This window comes from Bidens hawaiensis, unplaced genomic scaffold, assembly GCF_021521415.1.
Source record: "Bidens hawaiensis isolate Kalapana, Puna unplaced genomic scaffold, B.hawaiensis_p1.1 tig00039978_1, whole genome shotgun sequence".
Lineage (NCBI taxonomy): Eukaryota > Viridiplantae > Streptophyta > Magnoliopsida > Asterales > Asteraceae > Bidens > Bidens hawaiensis.
The window spans coordinates 153812-168082 of record NW_027505634.1 but is presented as its reverse complement, the minus strand read 5'-3'; the positions used below and the strand labels follow the sequence as shown (position 1 = coordinate 168082).

The 14271-nt window shown below is 34.6% G+C and overlaps 1 protein-coding gene and 1 long non-coding RNA gene across 2 annotated transcripts; both read left to right on the top strand.

Moving 5' to 3' along the window:
- The first annotated feature begins 1974 nt into the window (after nucleotides 1-1974).
- On the top strand, nucleotides 1975-2501 carry LOC143614386 (uncharacterized). Its single transcript, XR_013150285.1, has 3 exons — nucleotides 1975-2187; nucleotides 2277-2303; nucleotides 2394-2501. It is a non-coding gene; the product is annotated as an uncharacterized LOC143614386 (long non-coding RNA).
- Nucleotides 2502-2879: 378 nt separating this feature from the next.
- LOC143614400 (uncharacterized) lies at nucleotides 2880-6433 on the top strand. Its single transcript, XM_077087849.1, has 3 exons — nucleotides 2880-4361; nucleotides 5016-5133; nucleotides 5961-6433. The coding sequence occupies exons 1-3, from the start codon at nucleotides 2880-2882 to the stop codon at nucleotides 6200-6202; spliced, it is 1842 nt and encodes a 613-aa protein (XP_076943964.1). The 3' UTR covers nucleotides 6203-6433.
- Nucleotides 6434-14271: the final 7838 nt, after the last annotated feature.

Here is a 14271-nt window from a genome sequence, read left to right as displayed (position 1 = left end):
AACACGTTATATTTCTTGGATTTTTCGTTTCGCATTGTCATCGCACACATGCTTGGTGGTGCGGTTTTAATTATATAATAAAATAGCATGTGGTGCGGTTTTGATTATATAATAAAAATTCTTGAAAAGAACATATTTCAATATCATTTTAGTTATATATTTACAACTATATTTCCTGGTTTTCTCTTTTATATTTGTTATAACGAATACATCAAAAGCGAAAAAAAAAAAATTACATCCGTCACGACACAAGGTTTCATCTCCCTAGTTTAAAAGCATTAAATAAAATAGACATGTAAAATAATTTACAAAGATAATTGATAAAGGTGCAAATAAAATTAATTATTTTACAAAAAAAATTATATAGGCTTAAATTAGAAATCTGGAAGTGGGTTACGTGGCAGTGGCATAATTCGGTACCAGGTAACCTGTGATATCTTTGAAAGGAAATGACTTTTATACCCTTGTGTTTCTTGGCCTCCACGTTTTCGCATGAGTCATCCAATGGGACTATAAAATATCTTGGATATATGCAGGCCCCTCAAGGTTGTACTTATTACCAATTTCACCCTTCATTGTTAAGTTTTTAACACAAAGTAGGATTCTTATATGTGAGAAAATAAAAATTTATACTCAAGTTATAACTGTCAGATAAAACTTATTTTTGAAACCAAAAATATTAAGTTAAGCGGATTTGGTTATTTTTAGAAAAACGGAAATAACCGGACCATTAACTAATTATATGATAAAGCTAACAAACCAAAAAATCATGACTCGATTTTGATTTTGATGTGTGGCATAATCGATTAACAATAGATATCTGAATTGATATTTTTTTATATTAAACTCTTTTTTATGGGCTTTAGCTATTCTTTTGCATCTCTAAAATATTGCATGGAACCCACAAGAGGCTAAGAATTATCATGCTTTTCAATAAGAGAAAATTGACAAGCAATTATGATAGTTGATTTGTTTAAACATCAAAAGATCAAAAACTTTTAAACATAATTTGTAATATCTTAGGCAAAGTTTGTATCGATCTATTTGTTATATCCATAAGAGAGATAAAGGCCATGGAACGTCTTGTCTCATGGATCACCAACGTGTTTTGGGTACAATGGTTGTGAACGAGATAAAAACTCCATAGTTAAACAGGTTCAAAGTAGGATAACTGAAGGATGAGTGACTTGCTAAAAAGTCCCCACATGAGCAACCAAAAAAATTTTGCGAAAACCTTAAGCAAAGTAGACCATATCAGTTTAATAAGAGACCAAATGTTACAAGATCTTTCAGTTTCAAAATTCGTTCCATCGGTGACTTCATTAGGTAGAAGAAAAAACGAGTTTAAAAACATTCCATCCATATCTTTTTTAATCAAACACTATAATAGGGATGGCTATCGGTCGTATTTGTGTAATCCCAAACCGATACCCGATTATTAAAGCTCATCCCAATCCCGTCGGGCTTTACTCGGGTATCGGGTTTTGGGTTTTCCCATTGGGTATCCTATCGGATTTTGAGAAAATATACGTCGGGTGTACCCGGATCAAAACTCATCGGGTTTTGACAAAATATAACTAATCGATTACAAACAATAATTAACATAGAAAGAAATACTTATCTTGTAAATAAATAATATTATAAGGACTCATAACAAACATTCATTCATTTCAATTCAATGATAATAATAATAATAACAATTTCCAGATCCAACGGCCACCACCGTAACCGCCCACCACACACTCCGTCGTCCACTGCCGTAATCCTCCGATCACTCACCATCACCACTCCATCCGCCGTCAACAGGTACGCCGTACGAGTTTATCACACACATGTATATTATATACTTATACTATACCGACTAGTATGCTTCTAGAAGAATCCAGATCTGATGTGACCGTACGGTCTTATTCTATTGATTCGAGTATTTATTTTGATGCGTAGAAGTATAATTATTAGTTATTGATGGAGAATTTGAGATGAATTTGGATCTGATATAGTGATATGACCGTACGATCTGGTTTCGTTGCTTCGAGTGTTGAAATTTATAAGTACAAGTTGATGTACACGTATAATTTAATAGTCTATAGCTGTAGTTAAGAGAATTGTTGGAGAATTAGGTTAGGTTATGAATAAGCGTCGCTGTTGAAAATTAGTGAAGAGAGTTAGTAACAAATGATCGGAACGGTGTCGGTGTTGGTTAATTAAGGTTAGGTTATGAATCGATCGCACCTGTGTTGAAAATTAGTGAAGAGTTAGTAACAAGTGGTCGGAAGGTGCCGGTGTCGGTGAATTAAGGTTAGGTTATGAGTCGATCGAGTTGGTGTTGAAAATTAGTGAAGAGTTAGTAACAAATGTTCGGAAGGGTGCCGGTGTCAGTTAATTAAGGTTAGGTTATGAGTCGACTGAGTTGGTGTTAAAAATTAGTGAAGAGAGTTAGTAACAAGTGATTGGAACGGTGTCAGTGAATTAAGGTTAGGTTATGAGTCGATCGAGTTGGTGTTGAAAATTTTGAGATAGTGAAGAGAGTTGGGAACGGACAGTCTTCGGACGGTTGAGAGTTGGAAGAGAGTGAGGACGGGGCTGGTGTCGGTGAATTGAGGGTAGGTTATGAGACGATCGGATTGTTGTTAAAAATTTTGAGATAGTGAAGAGAGTTAGGATCAGACGGACGTCGGACGGTTTGAGAGCTCGTTGGAAGAGAGTGAGGACGGGGCTGATGCCGTCGGTGGAGATGAGGAGGAGTACTAGGGTTTTCGGGGCGAGGGTTTTGAGGTCTGGTAGACGATGTCTTACTACTGAAAAGGTGTTTAAACGTATGAGAAGAGTACCTTTAGCTGCTGCAAATGCTGAAGGAGATTGGATTGAGTTGCTCGAGCATGGCGGCGGTGGCGGTGGAGGTGTTGAATTTAAAGGAATTGATGATGGGGGAACCACGTAAAGAGATTAAGTTAAGGCAAACAAGGGGAATCAGTCAAATTAAGCTTGTTGTTGATGATGAGCATGATGATCATTCTTTAACAGAAAGTAGTCGTTGGGGGTTGGTTTACTCTAGGAAAAGGGTTAGGACTGAATCAACCAGTTGCAGTAATTTAGATAAAAAATTTGGGAAAAAGTTTTCGAGAAAGCAATCTGGAAAGAACATAGTCACTGAAGTTATGCCTCCATCTGTTTTGCCACCAAATATTACCACCACGAAGCCTTGCTTATCTTCAAAGTCTAAATCCAAGAAAAAGAAGGCAACGAGGGTCTCAGTCACTAGACCAATCTGTTTAGGTTTGTCATGTTTGTCACCAAGTAACAGTGTTACCGTCCAACCATGTTTGTCATCAAGAAACAGTGTTAGCATCCACCATACCATCCAAAAGAAACGAAGCTCATTAAGATCCAGAAAACTAAATATCCCTTCAAGTTTTGGAAATTCAAAGTCCACCAGTGCTCCGCCCTTTCCAATAAACTCAAAACCTGTGATTTCTAAGCCAATTCAGAAGGCTAGATCAAGAAAATTAAATATCCCTTCAAGTTTTGGAAATTCAAAGTCCACCACTACTCCGTCCTTTCCAATAAACTCAAAACCTGTGATTTCTAAGCCAATTCAGAAGGCTAGTTTTAAAGAACTCAAGGAAATAACTGAAAATATAGATTCCGCAAGCTGCAATGCGAGCATATTAGTGATAGAATCTGACAGGGGTCATCGAGAGGTAGGAGCTGTTATTACTATGGAAATGGTTGGTCCAAATCAATGGTTTCTTGTAGTTAAACGAATCGGGGTCGAGAGGTTTCGTATCGATGCGTTAAACGCGATGAGACCGTGTTTTTGCAATCGAATCACTCTTGCCATAATTTGGGCTAGCAGTGATGAAAGTTGGAGACTCGAGTTTCCAAATAGACAAGATTGGTTTATTTTCAAAGAATTGTACAGAGAATGTTCTGAAAGAACCATACCAGTTCAGAGCTCTTTATCAAGCATTATACCTGTGCCCCGAGTGAAAAAAGTATCAGAGTATGCAGATGAAAAGTTTGTACCTTTCAAGATGCCTGATTTATATATCAGTACACGAGGTGATGAAGTTTCTAGAACATTGGAGAAGATTGATCCTGCTTATGACATGGATTCTGATGATGACGAGTGGTTAAGTAAGTTTAATGATGGCCGTGATACAAGGGTTGATGAAGATGTTTTTGAGAAAATAATTGATGCTTTTGAAAAAGGGGTTTATTGCTGTCCTGATGATTATTCTGATGTAACAATGGTTGTTGATCGTTGCTTGAGTCTAGCTTCAAAAGATGTTTTGGAAAGTGTTTATGGTTATTGGATTGCTAAACGGAAGATGCATTCTGCTCTTGTTCGGGTGTTTAAGGTAAGAAAAATACTATGAATTTATTATTTTGTGACTTGTAGTCTGTATGCATAATGGGTTGGTTTGGGTCAAAACTAGAATTTTATTTTTTTTCGTTTGAAACGGGTCGAGTTGTCCTGTACCAGTTTTTGTCCCAAAGTTGGATTTTTTTATAAGAATTAGGTTTCATATATTGTTTTGGAATTTATCTTATTCAAGTGTTTATTTATCTTCTCCAATGAAATCATTTAGAATGTTATAAGTAAGCCTGCAAGAACGGGTGGGTCGGTTGGGTTGGGTGCATGTCAAAACAGGTTCGGTTTAAAAATATTTGTGACTTATATGCATTAATTGGTAGTTTGGTACACTTTAGGTGGTTGGAAATGGTTATTTTTAATTTTTATACTTATAAACAAGTGGTTTATCAAATATGCTTTAATTATCTCAATTATAATCTGTTTCTTGTAATAAATTATTTTGGAGATCATAATAATGTGTAAGTAAACGGGTCAAAACTGCCATGTCATCATTTAGTATGCTTTATGCTCAATAGTGCATACAGTTAAAGGTGGTTATTATCATTGGTGCCATGTCAGCGTTCGATTATCACATTTGTATTGACTTTAATGGTTTAAGTGTGCATATCTGACCAATGTGTCTGATGAACGTTTGTAGCTTTACAAACCAAAAAGACACGAGCCACTAAATTTAAAATCGGTTCTTCGCAAGAAGAGATCATTTAGACAACGTGGGACCCAGGCTGGAAGAGGAAAGCAACTTACTTTCTTGAAAGGTGTGTATATCCTTAATAATATTGCTGTTAAAAAAACGTTGAATTCAACCGAATTGCGGCAGTCGAAGCAAGCTGGCCCTTTTGAGATCTGTACGTTTGGTTTTTGCGGTTTGTGGTTTAACGGTTCGGTCTGGTTTGAAACTTGAATCTGCCCCCGGTTGTTTAACCTTTATTATTTGCATGTTTTATTTTATTTTTGGAATATATAGTTGTGTATTTGATACAAACTACTGTTTTTGAGGGGAAAAAAAGCTGTTTAAACCGCTAAACCAGTTTTATACTACATGTAGGGCATAGGCTTGGAAACGAACCACGCAAACGAACCATACGTTTAGTGAACTGTTTGGTTTACCGTTTGGCGGAAGTTAATGAACAAAAGTTTTCGTTCATATAGTCAAACGGACAACGTGAACACAAAAAAACTTTTGGTCCATTACAACTTAGTATAGTTTTAAAAACTATTTGGACCCACCTCAGTGGTCTAGACATTACTTTTAACTAGTTTTAGCTAAGTTATGTTTGTTTATCTATGTTCAATTATGTTCACTTGTTTAGTTCGCAAACTGTACAAAATTTTAACTAGTTTTAGCTAAGTTATGTTCGTTTATCTATGTTCAATTATGTTCACTTGTTTAGTTCGCAAACTGTTCTTTTGTACTGTTAACGAACAATGAACAAGGAAACCTCGCGTGTTTTTTAGTTGTATGTTTTCTATCGTTTGTTCGGTTAAAGGTAAACGAACAAACACGAACGTTTTCAGTTTTGTTGTCTTATATGGTGTATGCAAAATTACTAAATTGGACATCGGTCTCAAATAATATATGCAGCAGCATTATTTGAAAACGCAAGAACCGTGGAGGCTGAGAATACCGCCACCAAAGTTGAAGAAACTGAAGCGGCGGCTATCTGGGCGGAACAGGCAGCTGCGATGAAGCGGGAAAGAGCTCAGCTGCTGATGAAGGTTGCAGACATACTAACTTACAAGGCGGCAATAGCGATTAAAATTACAGCTTCCGGAGCCACATCCAATAATGATAATACTGATGATCTTTTTTTGACCGGTGAATAACTTTGGTTTTAGTTGATGTGTTGATTCTACCGATTAAAAAGGTGGTCGTTTTATATAAGCAAAACGCGGATGGAGACCTATTGTTTTAAATTAGTTTTTGGAAGCTTTTGGATGAAAGCTAGCTGTGGTAGTGATATAATATTTGTACATAAGTTGTATGCGTGTACATTCTGCATCGCTCGTAGTACGTTACGAAAAAACTTAATGGTGTACAAGCAGAGGTTTGGTTTAGTTTCTTCTAAAACATAAGGAAATGTTGGTTATGACTTATGAGGGAATTAAATAACTTGTGTGCTGTTTTGTGGCCTTTTTAAAGTTTTGGCATGTTTTTGTTTTGTCGTTTTTAGTTATTCCAATAGCCTTCCGACTCCTTACGAATCTGCATTCGACCCAGTGCCTCTGGTTCTCGGTTTGCATTTTGCAAACATTTGGACTCCGGATCAGTCTTGGCACGGTTCGTTTTTGAACTTGGATTCGACGTAAACGGGATAAGGGGTGTCATAAATACAAGAGGAGTCTGTAACTAAAAGGCTAATTTGATATATGAGAAGAATTAGCACTCAATATATACTTCACTTCTTATGTAAATAGACACGTATGTGCTAAATTAATACACTTATAAAGACTTGTTCATTTCTGTTAAGGCATAACTTACATTTAGTGTGGAAATTAAATGCGCTTAAATTGAACCGAGGTTAAATGATTACGAGGCCGAGTGTAATTAAAGCTTATTAATCTTATAAACAAGTCCGAATGTCATATAAGCTTGACCAGACCCGCATACCTGAATTTTTTATAAATATAATTGTTTTTATATAATATAATAAATGTCATGTATATACCCATGATAAAATAAATATAAAACACACACACAAGTCGAGTTTTAGCTTGAAAATTTATTTGCAAGCCGAACTCGAACTTTAGATATAGAGTTTATGTGGAGTTCGTATTCAAGCTCAGTTAAAAATCAAAGAATCAAGCCGATTGTTTGGTTGGTGTTTGGTTGTCTTTTGGGTTGTTGTTCTTGGGGAAATGTCCCGGGATACCCAACGCCATGTTTTGTAATTTCCTTTTTTTCTTTACTTTAGTTTTTTTCGGGGTTCCGTCCCCTTTAACCAAAAATAAAATAAACAAGCCAATCCAATCTATATTAAATTAATCAAGTCAAGCTTATCTTGAAATTTAGGTTGACAATTGGACATTTAATCATATTATCAGAATTTAAAATATATTAAAAAAGAAGATTCATTTCCAAAAGGAAGATCAACAACAATATTTTCATGTGTATTTGAGGTTCATTTAAATAATTTAATTTATAAGATTTTGTCCAATAAAAAACTCACCGGCTTGACTTGTAATAGTGGGAGGTGGTGAAGGTGTGGTATGGTCTTTGACTTCCTGCTTCACTGGTGGTCAACGATGTTAGAAGTCAACAACTATAAAGTCAACCTAATGTTTAATTCTTTGGTCAATATGAGCTTTAGAGGGAGGGTTCAATTTTAAATATCAAACTTAATAGTTTTCTATTCTACATCTTGTTCATCATACATAAATGTTAATCTAGTATATGATATATGATGATCTCTTTAGGCAAATTAAATTTTAATAATCCCAACTTAATGCAGTTGGCCGATAATAATCACAACTTATAAATAGTTGTCATCGGTCCCAACTTTTACATCATTTGTTTTCATTGGACCTCCGTTAAGAAAAATTTAACGACGTTAAGTTTTTTTTTTCCAAATTTCAAACTAATATTTTAGGGCTTTTGATTGAAATGAGGATAGTAGTCGATTGATGTAAAACTTACCTCAAAATGGTGATCCTAACAACTAAAGGATGCTTCAATTCCGGTTTTTAAACTTTTAATTAACAAAAATCAAGCTGCTTGAAGCATCGTTTTGAGGTAAGTTTTACATCAATCGACTCGTATCATCATTCCAATCAAAAGCCCTAAAATATTAGTGTGAAATTTGGAAAAAACTTAACATCGTTAAGCTTTTTTTTCTTTTTAACGGAGGTCCAATGAAAACAAATGGTGTGAAAGTTGGGACCGGTGGCAACTACTTTCTAAGTTGGGATTATTATCGACCAACTGCATTAAGTTAAGATTATTAAAATCCAATTTACCTTTTTTTTATTTGAAAAATCAACCATCTACACTAGAAACCTGTAAGAAACGTAACGTTTAGAAAATAAATCTTTTTGAGGTATAGAATCCGTAATTGAATGTAAAATTGTAACGAATTAACACTTTTATCTTTCGTTTAGAATCTCAGTGTCGTTGCTTTAAAAGCACTGTCTAGTATTGATCACGCAACCATTTTCCAGTTATAAAGAATAAAATTTTTAGATTTGATACCTTAAAATAGAGGTTGACTTGATAACAGCCTAACACAATTATAATAATATTAATAATACATGTGAAGTTGATATGGTGAACTCTTTTAAACTTAACAAATCATATTGATATATGATTTGATAATAAATATTAATAATATATTAATATATAATCCATAATCAAACACTTGATTGTATGCTAAATAATTGAAATATTTTTTACCAGTAAAATTTAATTGAATCAAAATAATATTCCTGCCTTCAAATATACAATATAGTTGTTTTAACATGCTTCAAATTTGATGCTGCAACTTTGAACAAACCTTAAAAAAAAACAAAATGGGAGATGTTTGTGGATTTACGAGTTGAATCTGATATGCACCCGAAAATTTGATAAGATCTCAAATACGATATGAAGTGAAAATCGTGCCATACATATGAGGCATAATACGGAGGAGTTTCTCTGAGTTATACAAACACGACTTGTTGAACTATAAACTTTAGTCTTATGTTCTCTTCTTTACTTTGCATACTAATACTCTAAATTAACAAATGTACAACAAAAAAAATATAAAGGTAGGTAAAATAATTACATTAAAATAAAAATCATTATACCGGTTTCTTTTTTAATCTTGTAAACAAGATATAAGACACTCATTTTAATTTACGACAAAACACATATAAAAAAAAGGTATAATATTCAAAAGATAAGCATGTTACTTGTGTCAATCCAAACACGACCAGTTTAACTAAACACATTTACGTGTTCAACCTAAAGCGGACTCGAACTCTTTGACTACATCGAAACTTATGAATCTCGTGCCATCTTCGTATCGTGTCAGAAATTTATAAACGATCTATTAGCATATGGCTTATTTATGTGGGGATGAAAAAGTTTTATATAAACATCCTTATTAACAGAGGCGGAGCCAGAAATTTTTTTTTATGAGTTCGCGATTTTTCGGTATTTGATTTTTTTCGGTCTTAAAGTTTTCGCTTCGAGCCCGGATGGGCCGGGTCATTTGTGTGATATCTCGGATTTTTCGTTTATGTTTAAACCGACCGGGAATACTTTAGATTTTCATTATTAACCAAAAATAATATATTTAAATTTCTAATGTTCAATTTATACCCCTCATACTTTATATAATGTATAAATCCTTATTTAAAACATAAAAAGTTCAATAATGGACCAAATATTAAACTACAGGGACTAAAAATGCAAAAAAATGAAACTTTCCCCATTGTGGCCCGGGGCGCTGTGCGACGGGACCACCATAGGTGGCCGCGCGGCGCGACGGGGTACCTGCACAGATTGTTTAAGCCTCAGTTCGTATTCTAGTTCGTTTAAGGTATAAAATCGTTTATTTTAGGCATGTTAGAGTGAATTAAGGTCCAAGTAAACATCATACAACTAAAATACCATTCCTAATTCGTTTTCCTTTGTCCAAGATCAGATCTTTGTGAATAAATCGAAGATTCTTTCCTTAAATTGCATATACTTGCTTAAACGGGCCAAAAAGCCCATATTTGGTTCTTTTTAGCTATTCTTATATAAACACATCATAATTCCCTGCTGTAAACCTTAACCTAACCCTACTACATCTCCTCCAGCTGTCACCTACCTCTGCTCATTCTCAAACCCTTCGGTTTTTGCATATTCGTTAAAGACACAAGCCTTGACGTTTGACTTTGCTTAAACGTTGATCTTTGACTCGTTATATCTTTTGATCCTTTCACTTTCCGGGTAAGTTGTAAACTGTAAAATTGTTCATACATATTCCCTAGCCAATAACCTTCAATCAATTTCTGAGATTGAAGGGTATTGACTGGTCAACTGCTTTAAAACCTAATAAAGGGTAAAACAGTCAACAACTTTGACTTCTTGTTTTCTCATAATTCTGGTTGGATTCAATGTTCGGTCCAGAATACTTTTCTTCTCGTAATTAAATTTTAAGGGTTCTGACCAAAACCCGACTCCCGACTCGAAGTTCGGATTCTGGTCAGACTCGACTCGTTTAAACATTAAAATCAACATAACTAGAGTTCTACTCATCCGTTTGGATTGATTCCAGCAGCATTAAGTTCGTTTTTATTTATAGGTTCATATCACAAAGTTTCATATTCTGATCATTAATCTCATTGGACGTGTATTGGACGACTCGCTTAAATCATTAGTTCGTTTGTCGAATTTATTAATCACTTGCCTTCCGTCTAAGGTGAGTTTGATCATTCCCCTTTTTATCTACTGTTTTCAAACGTTTTGGGGACATACGCGTACTTATTCATATTTTCTATCTATATATACACACAAAATCGCAAATGTAATCATTGTGTGAATATCAGTTGAATGCTATTTGCTAGCTGCTACATGTTTAATTGTTTACTTGATAACGTTTCGGAGAGGTCCAACATATCCCCTTGTAGAGGGTTCTCATTAGTATGATCATACGACCGTCTTAGTTACCGGAGCTCGATTCGCTTGGCAAAGGTAAAACGACAACCTTAGTCATTGTAAATCAATGCCCGATTCACTTGGCAACGATTTCATTGGCACACACGATTTGGTTATATGCATGTTTGTTATGATTCAATTGATTATTATCACATGGTTGGTTTGCGCATTTATCATTTATCAACTATATATATATATATATATATTATATATATATATATATGCTAGAGTTAAGTGTCATTTTCATACCTGTGGTTTGTTGAATTACGCAACTTTAGTACCATTTTTGAATTTGTTGCAAATGACTACTCCAGTTTTCTAAAATTGCAATTTTAGTATTTTTTTTCTAACTCCGTCTATTTTTATTCGTTAAGTCAAGGACACCTTGGTCATTTCACTATTTTCTTTATTTTTTTTCTTTTCCACATTCTTCCCCATCTACATCCATAAAACCCTAAAAGTCACCATCTCTCCTCCTTCCATCATCTCCTAAAGAATCTGATTTATTAACTCCAAAACCCAATAATAATAATCTCCAGATACAATAACATTATACCCTGAACATCAATGCTTTCCACCAATCCAATCTAACTCACTCCATCATCCATGGGGTTTTTGAGTGAATTTTGGTAATTTTGCGTTTTCCGGTTAAGGAGATGACGGAGATGGTGCAGTGGCGATGGAGATGAAGGAGGTGGGTGAAGATGATGGATGTAAGTGGTTGGTGCGGCGAGCAAGATTTGGGTGTGGCGGCGGCTTGGTGCTTTTTCCGGCGAGCAGAAGATAGGTGCGGCGGTGCTAAGGTTCGTTTTTCCGGCGAATAGGAGGTGCATTTTCCGGCAAGCAGAAGATAGGTACGGCTGTGCCAAGGTTCGTTTTTCCGGCGAACAGGAGGTGCATTTTCCGGCGAGCATAAGATGGGTGTACTGGTGGTTTGGTGCATTTTTCCGGCGAGCATAAGGTGGGTACGACAGTTGTTGGGTGCGTTTTTCCGGCGAGGATGACGATGAGAAAAGGCTTGACTGTGGATTTAGGGTTTGGATTTTGATGTTTTGATTTGGGGAAACAGGGTTTATGGATATAAAGGGGGAAGAATGTGTTTAAAAGAAAAGAAAATAGTAAAATGACCAAAGTGTCATTGACTTAACGAATAAAAATAAACAGAGTTAGAAAAAAGTATTAAAATTGCAATTTTTAGAAAACTGAAGTAGTCATTTGCAATAAATTCAAAAATGGTACTAAAGTTCCGTAATTAAACAAACCACATGTATGAAAATGACACTCAACTCTATATGTTATTATTTAATGTTTCAAAATTGGTGATCATCTCACTCAACATGTATTGTTGACAAACTCCGTTTTTTACGTATATGCAGGTTGCTTAGATTGAAGTATGGATATTTAGTCAAGACCATAGGTTACATTGAAGACAAACTTAATTTTAATTGATTGTATTTATTCATTTGAATTGTTTTGTTGTATTTGATTATTGTGTGTTATTTGAATTAAATAATTAATTAGATATTTTCACATTTTACATATACTAATCTTCGAGTTGTGAGCAATCAGATCACGCCTCGGCATTTCCGCCTTAGGTTGGGTTGTGACAATTTGGCCAAATAAATAAAACGCCATATACTGCCATAATAAAAGTACATCATCAACATTAAATAAAATAAAAGTCATTAAATAAAAAGGTTTACATATTATAATTGTTCCCTATGTGTTTTCATGTATACAAACAACATCGTTGTCTCTCTAAAATTCAAGTTTTTGTTTTTTCACCGGCGAACGATAAAATGTTTTCGGAGATTTTGTGACGCAGGATTCCTTCGCTGAAAAAGAATGGGTCTACCCATTAAAATCATGCCAATAAGTTATATAAAAAAACAAAAATGGACCGGGTCGGTGACTTGTATGTGGCTCCGCCACTGTTTATTAAATGAACCTAAGTATTGCTGCCATAAAAAAAAGTTTTTTTATTTAATATTTGAATTTGATTTTCAAGGTGTATTTGTACGCTATTTTCTGAATATTCTTTTTGCCGTCCTTAATATAATACTTAACAAGGTCTTTAATACATGTACTATAATTTATATTATATTGAGTTTATTATTCCTTGAAAATAAAGAAAATATTTAATAATCCATTGACTTTGCAACATTTGTTATTATATAAAGGGTTGCACACCCCTATCTTACCTTCACTTCATCTTTTAACAAATACACATAACACCACCTGAAAACATGATTTGCTTAATATATGATGGCTATGGAGCTTCAACAACAACCCTTGTGCTCTTCACTTGCATTTGGGTTCCGTTTGTCCAATTAAAGAACACGGTTTCTAAAATTGTATCTGTCTTGATGACAATGTTATTTCACATACAACATCGTCATCATGACCAGGTTATTCATAATAATAATAATACCCATGATCATGACATATGTTGGAAAGTTTTTCCAGACGTCTACCATCTCCCGACTCTTCCATTTCATGATGTATCCTCAAGAGAAGCCGGTAGCAAAGTGGAGGATGATGTATGCTCCATTTGCTTGTTTGAGTTCGGGGAAGTGGATGAAGTGAGCCAACTCGACAAGTGTCATCATGTGTTCCATAAACGTTGCATTGCGAGATGGCTAGATCACGGCCATTTCACTTGCCCTCTTTGTAGATCTAGTTTGCTAGACATCTCATGCAAACTTGTAGCGTAAAACAGGTCTTTTCGTGTAATCTAGTACTTTGTTTTAGTTGCGCCTTTGACGAGTTGATTGTATAACCATCAAAGTATATGGAGTAGAATGCACATTGTGTAATTAACCCGGATGACAAGCTTAGTTGTGAGGTTATTAATTATTATGATTGTGATCATATTGTTAAGATTATTTTAGACTTGGATAAATAATCTAACATTAGCTTTTATATCAATTTAATGTACAAGCGAAAAAAAAAACTCATTGTTATCAAAACGGGACTAGCCAAGACAACTACATAAACATACGAAGTGAGGGAATAATTGCACAACCTTACGCTAAATTATTACATTTTAAAATCAAATATATTCTCATTTTTGTTAAACGAACTAAGGCGCTCGCAAACTAATCGAGATCAAATCAATAAAAAATTGCCCTAAGCCAAGCTTAAGCGATCACGAGTCTTAGCCCATATAAAGCTTATCTTATAAATGAATCTGGATGAACAACCGTGCGCGTAAATTAGGTTTTTGTTATATCAATATAATAGATATATATTAGATAATAAATATATTATGTAT

Excerpts from the sequence above, each read along its gene's own strand:
- LOC143614400 (XM_077087849.1), top strand. The coding sequence starts at position 2,880 with ATGGCGGCGGTGGCGGTGGAGGTGTTGAATTTAAAGGAATTGATGATG. Across the intron at positions 4,362-5,015 it reads CTCTTGTTCGGGTGTTTAAG|CTTTACAAACCAAAAAGACA; the intron begins GTAAGAAAAATA and ends GAACGTTTGTAG. Across the intron at positions 5,134-5,960 it reads GCAACTTACTTTCTTGAAAG|CAGCATTATTTGAAAACGCA; the intron begins GTGTGTATATCC and ends TAATATATGCAG.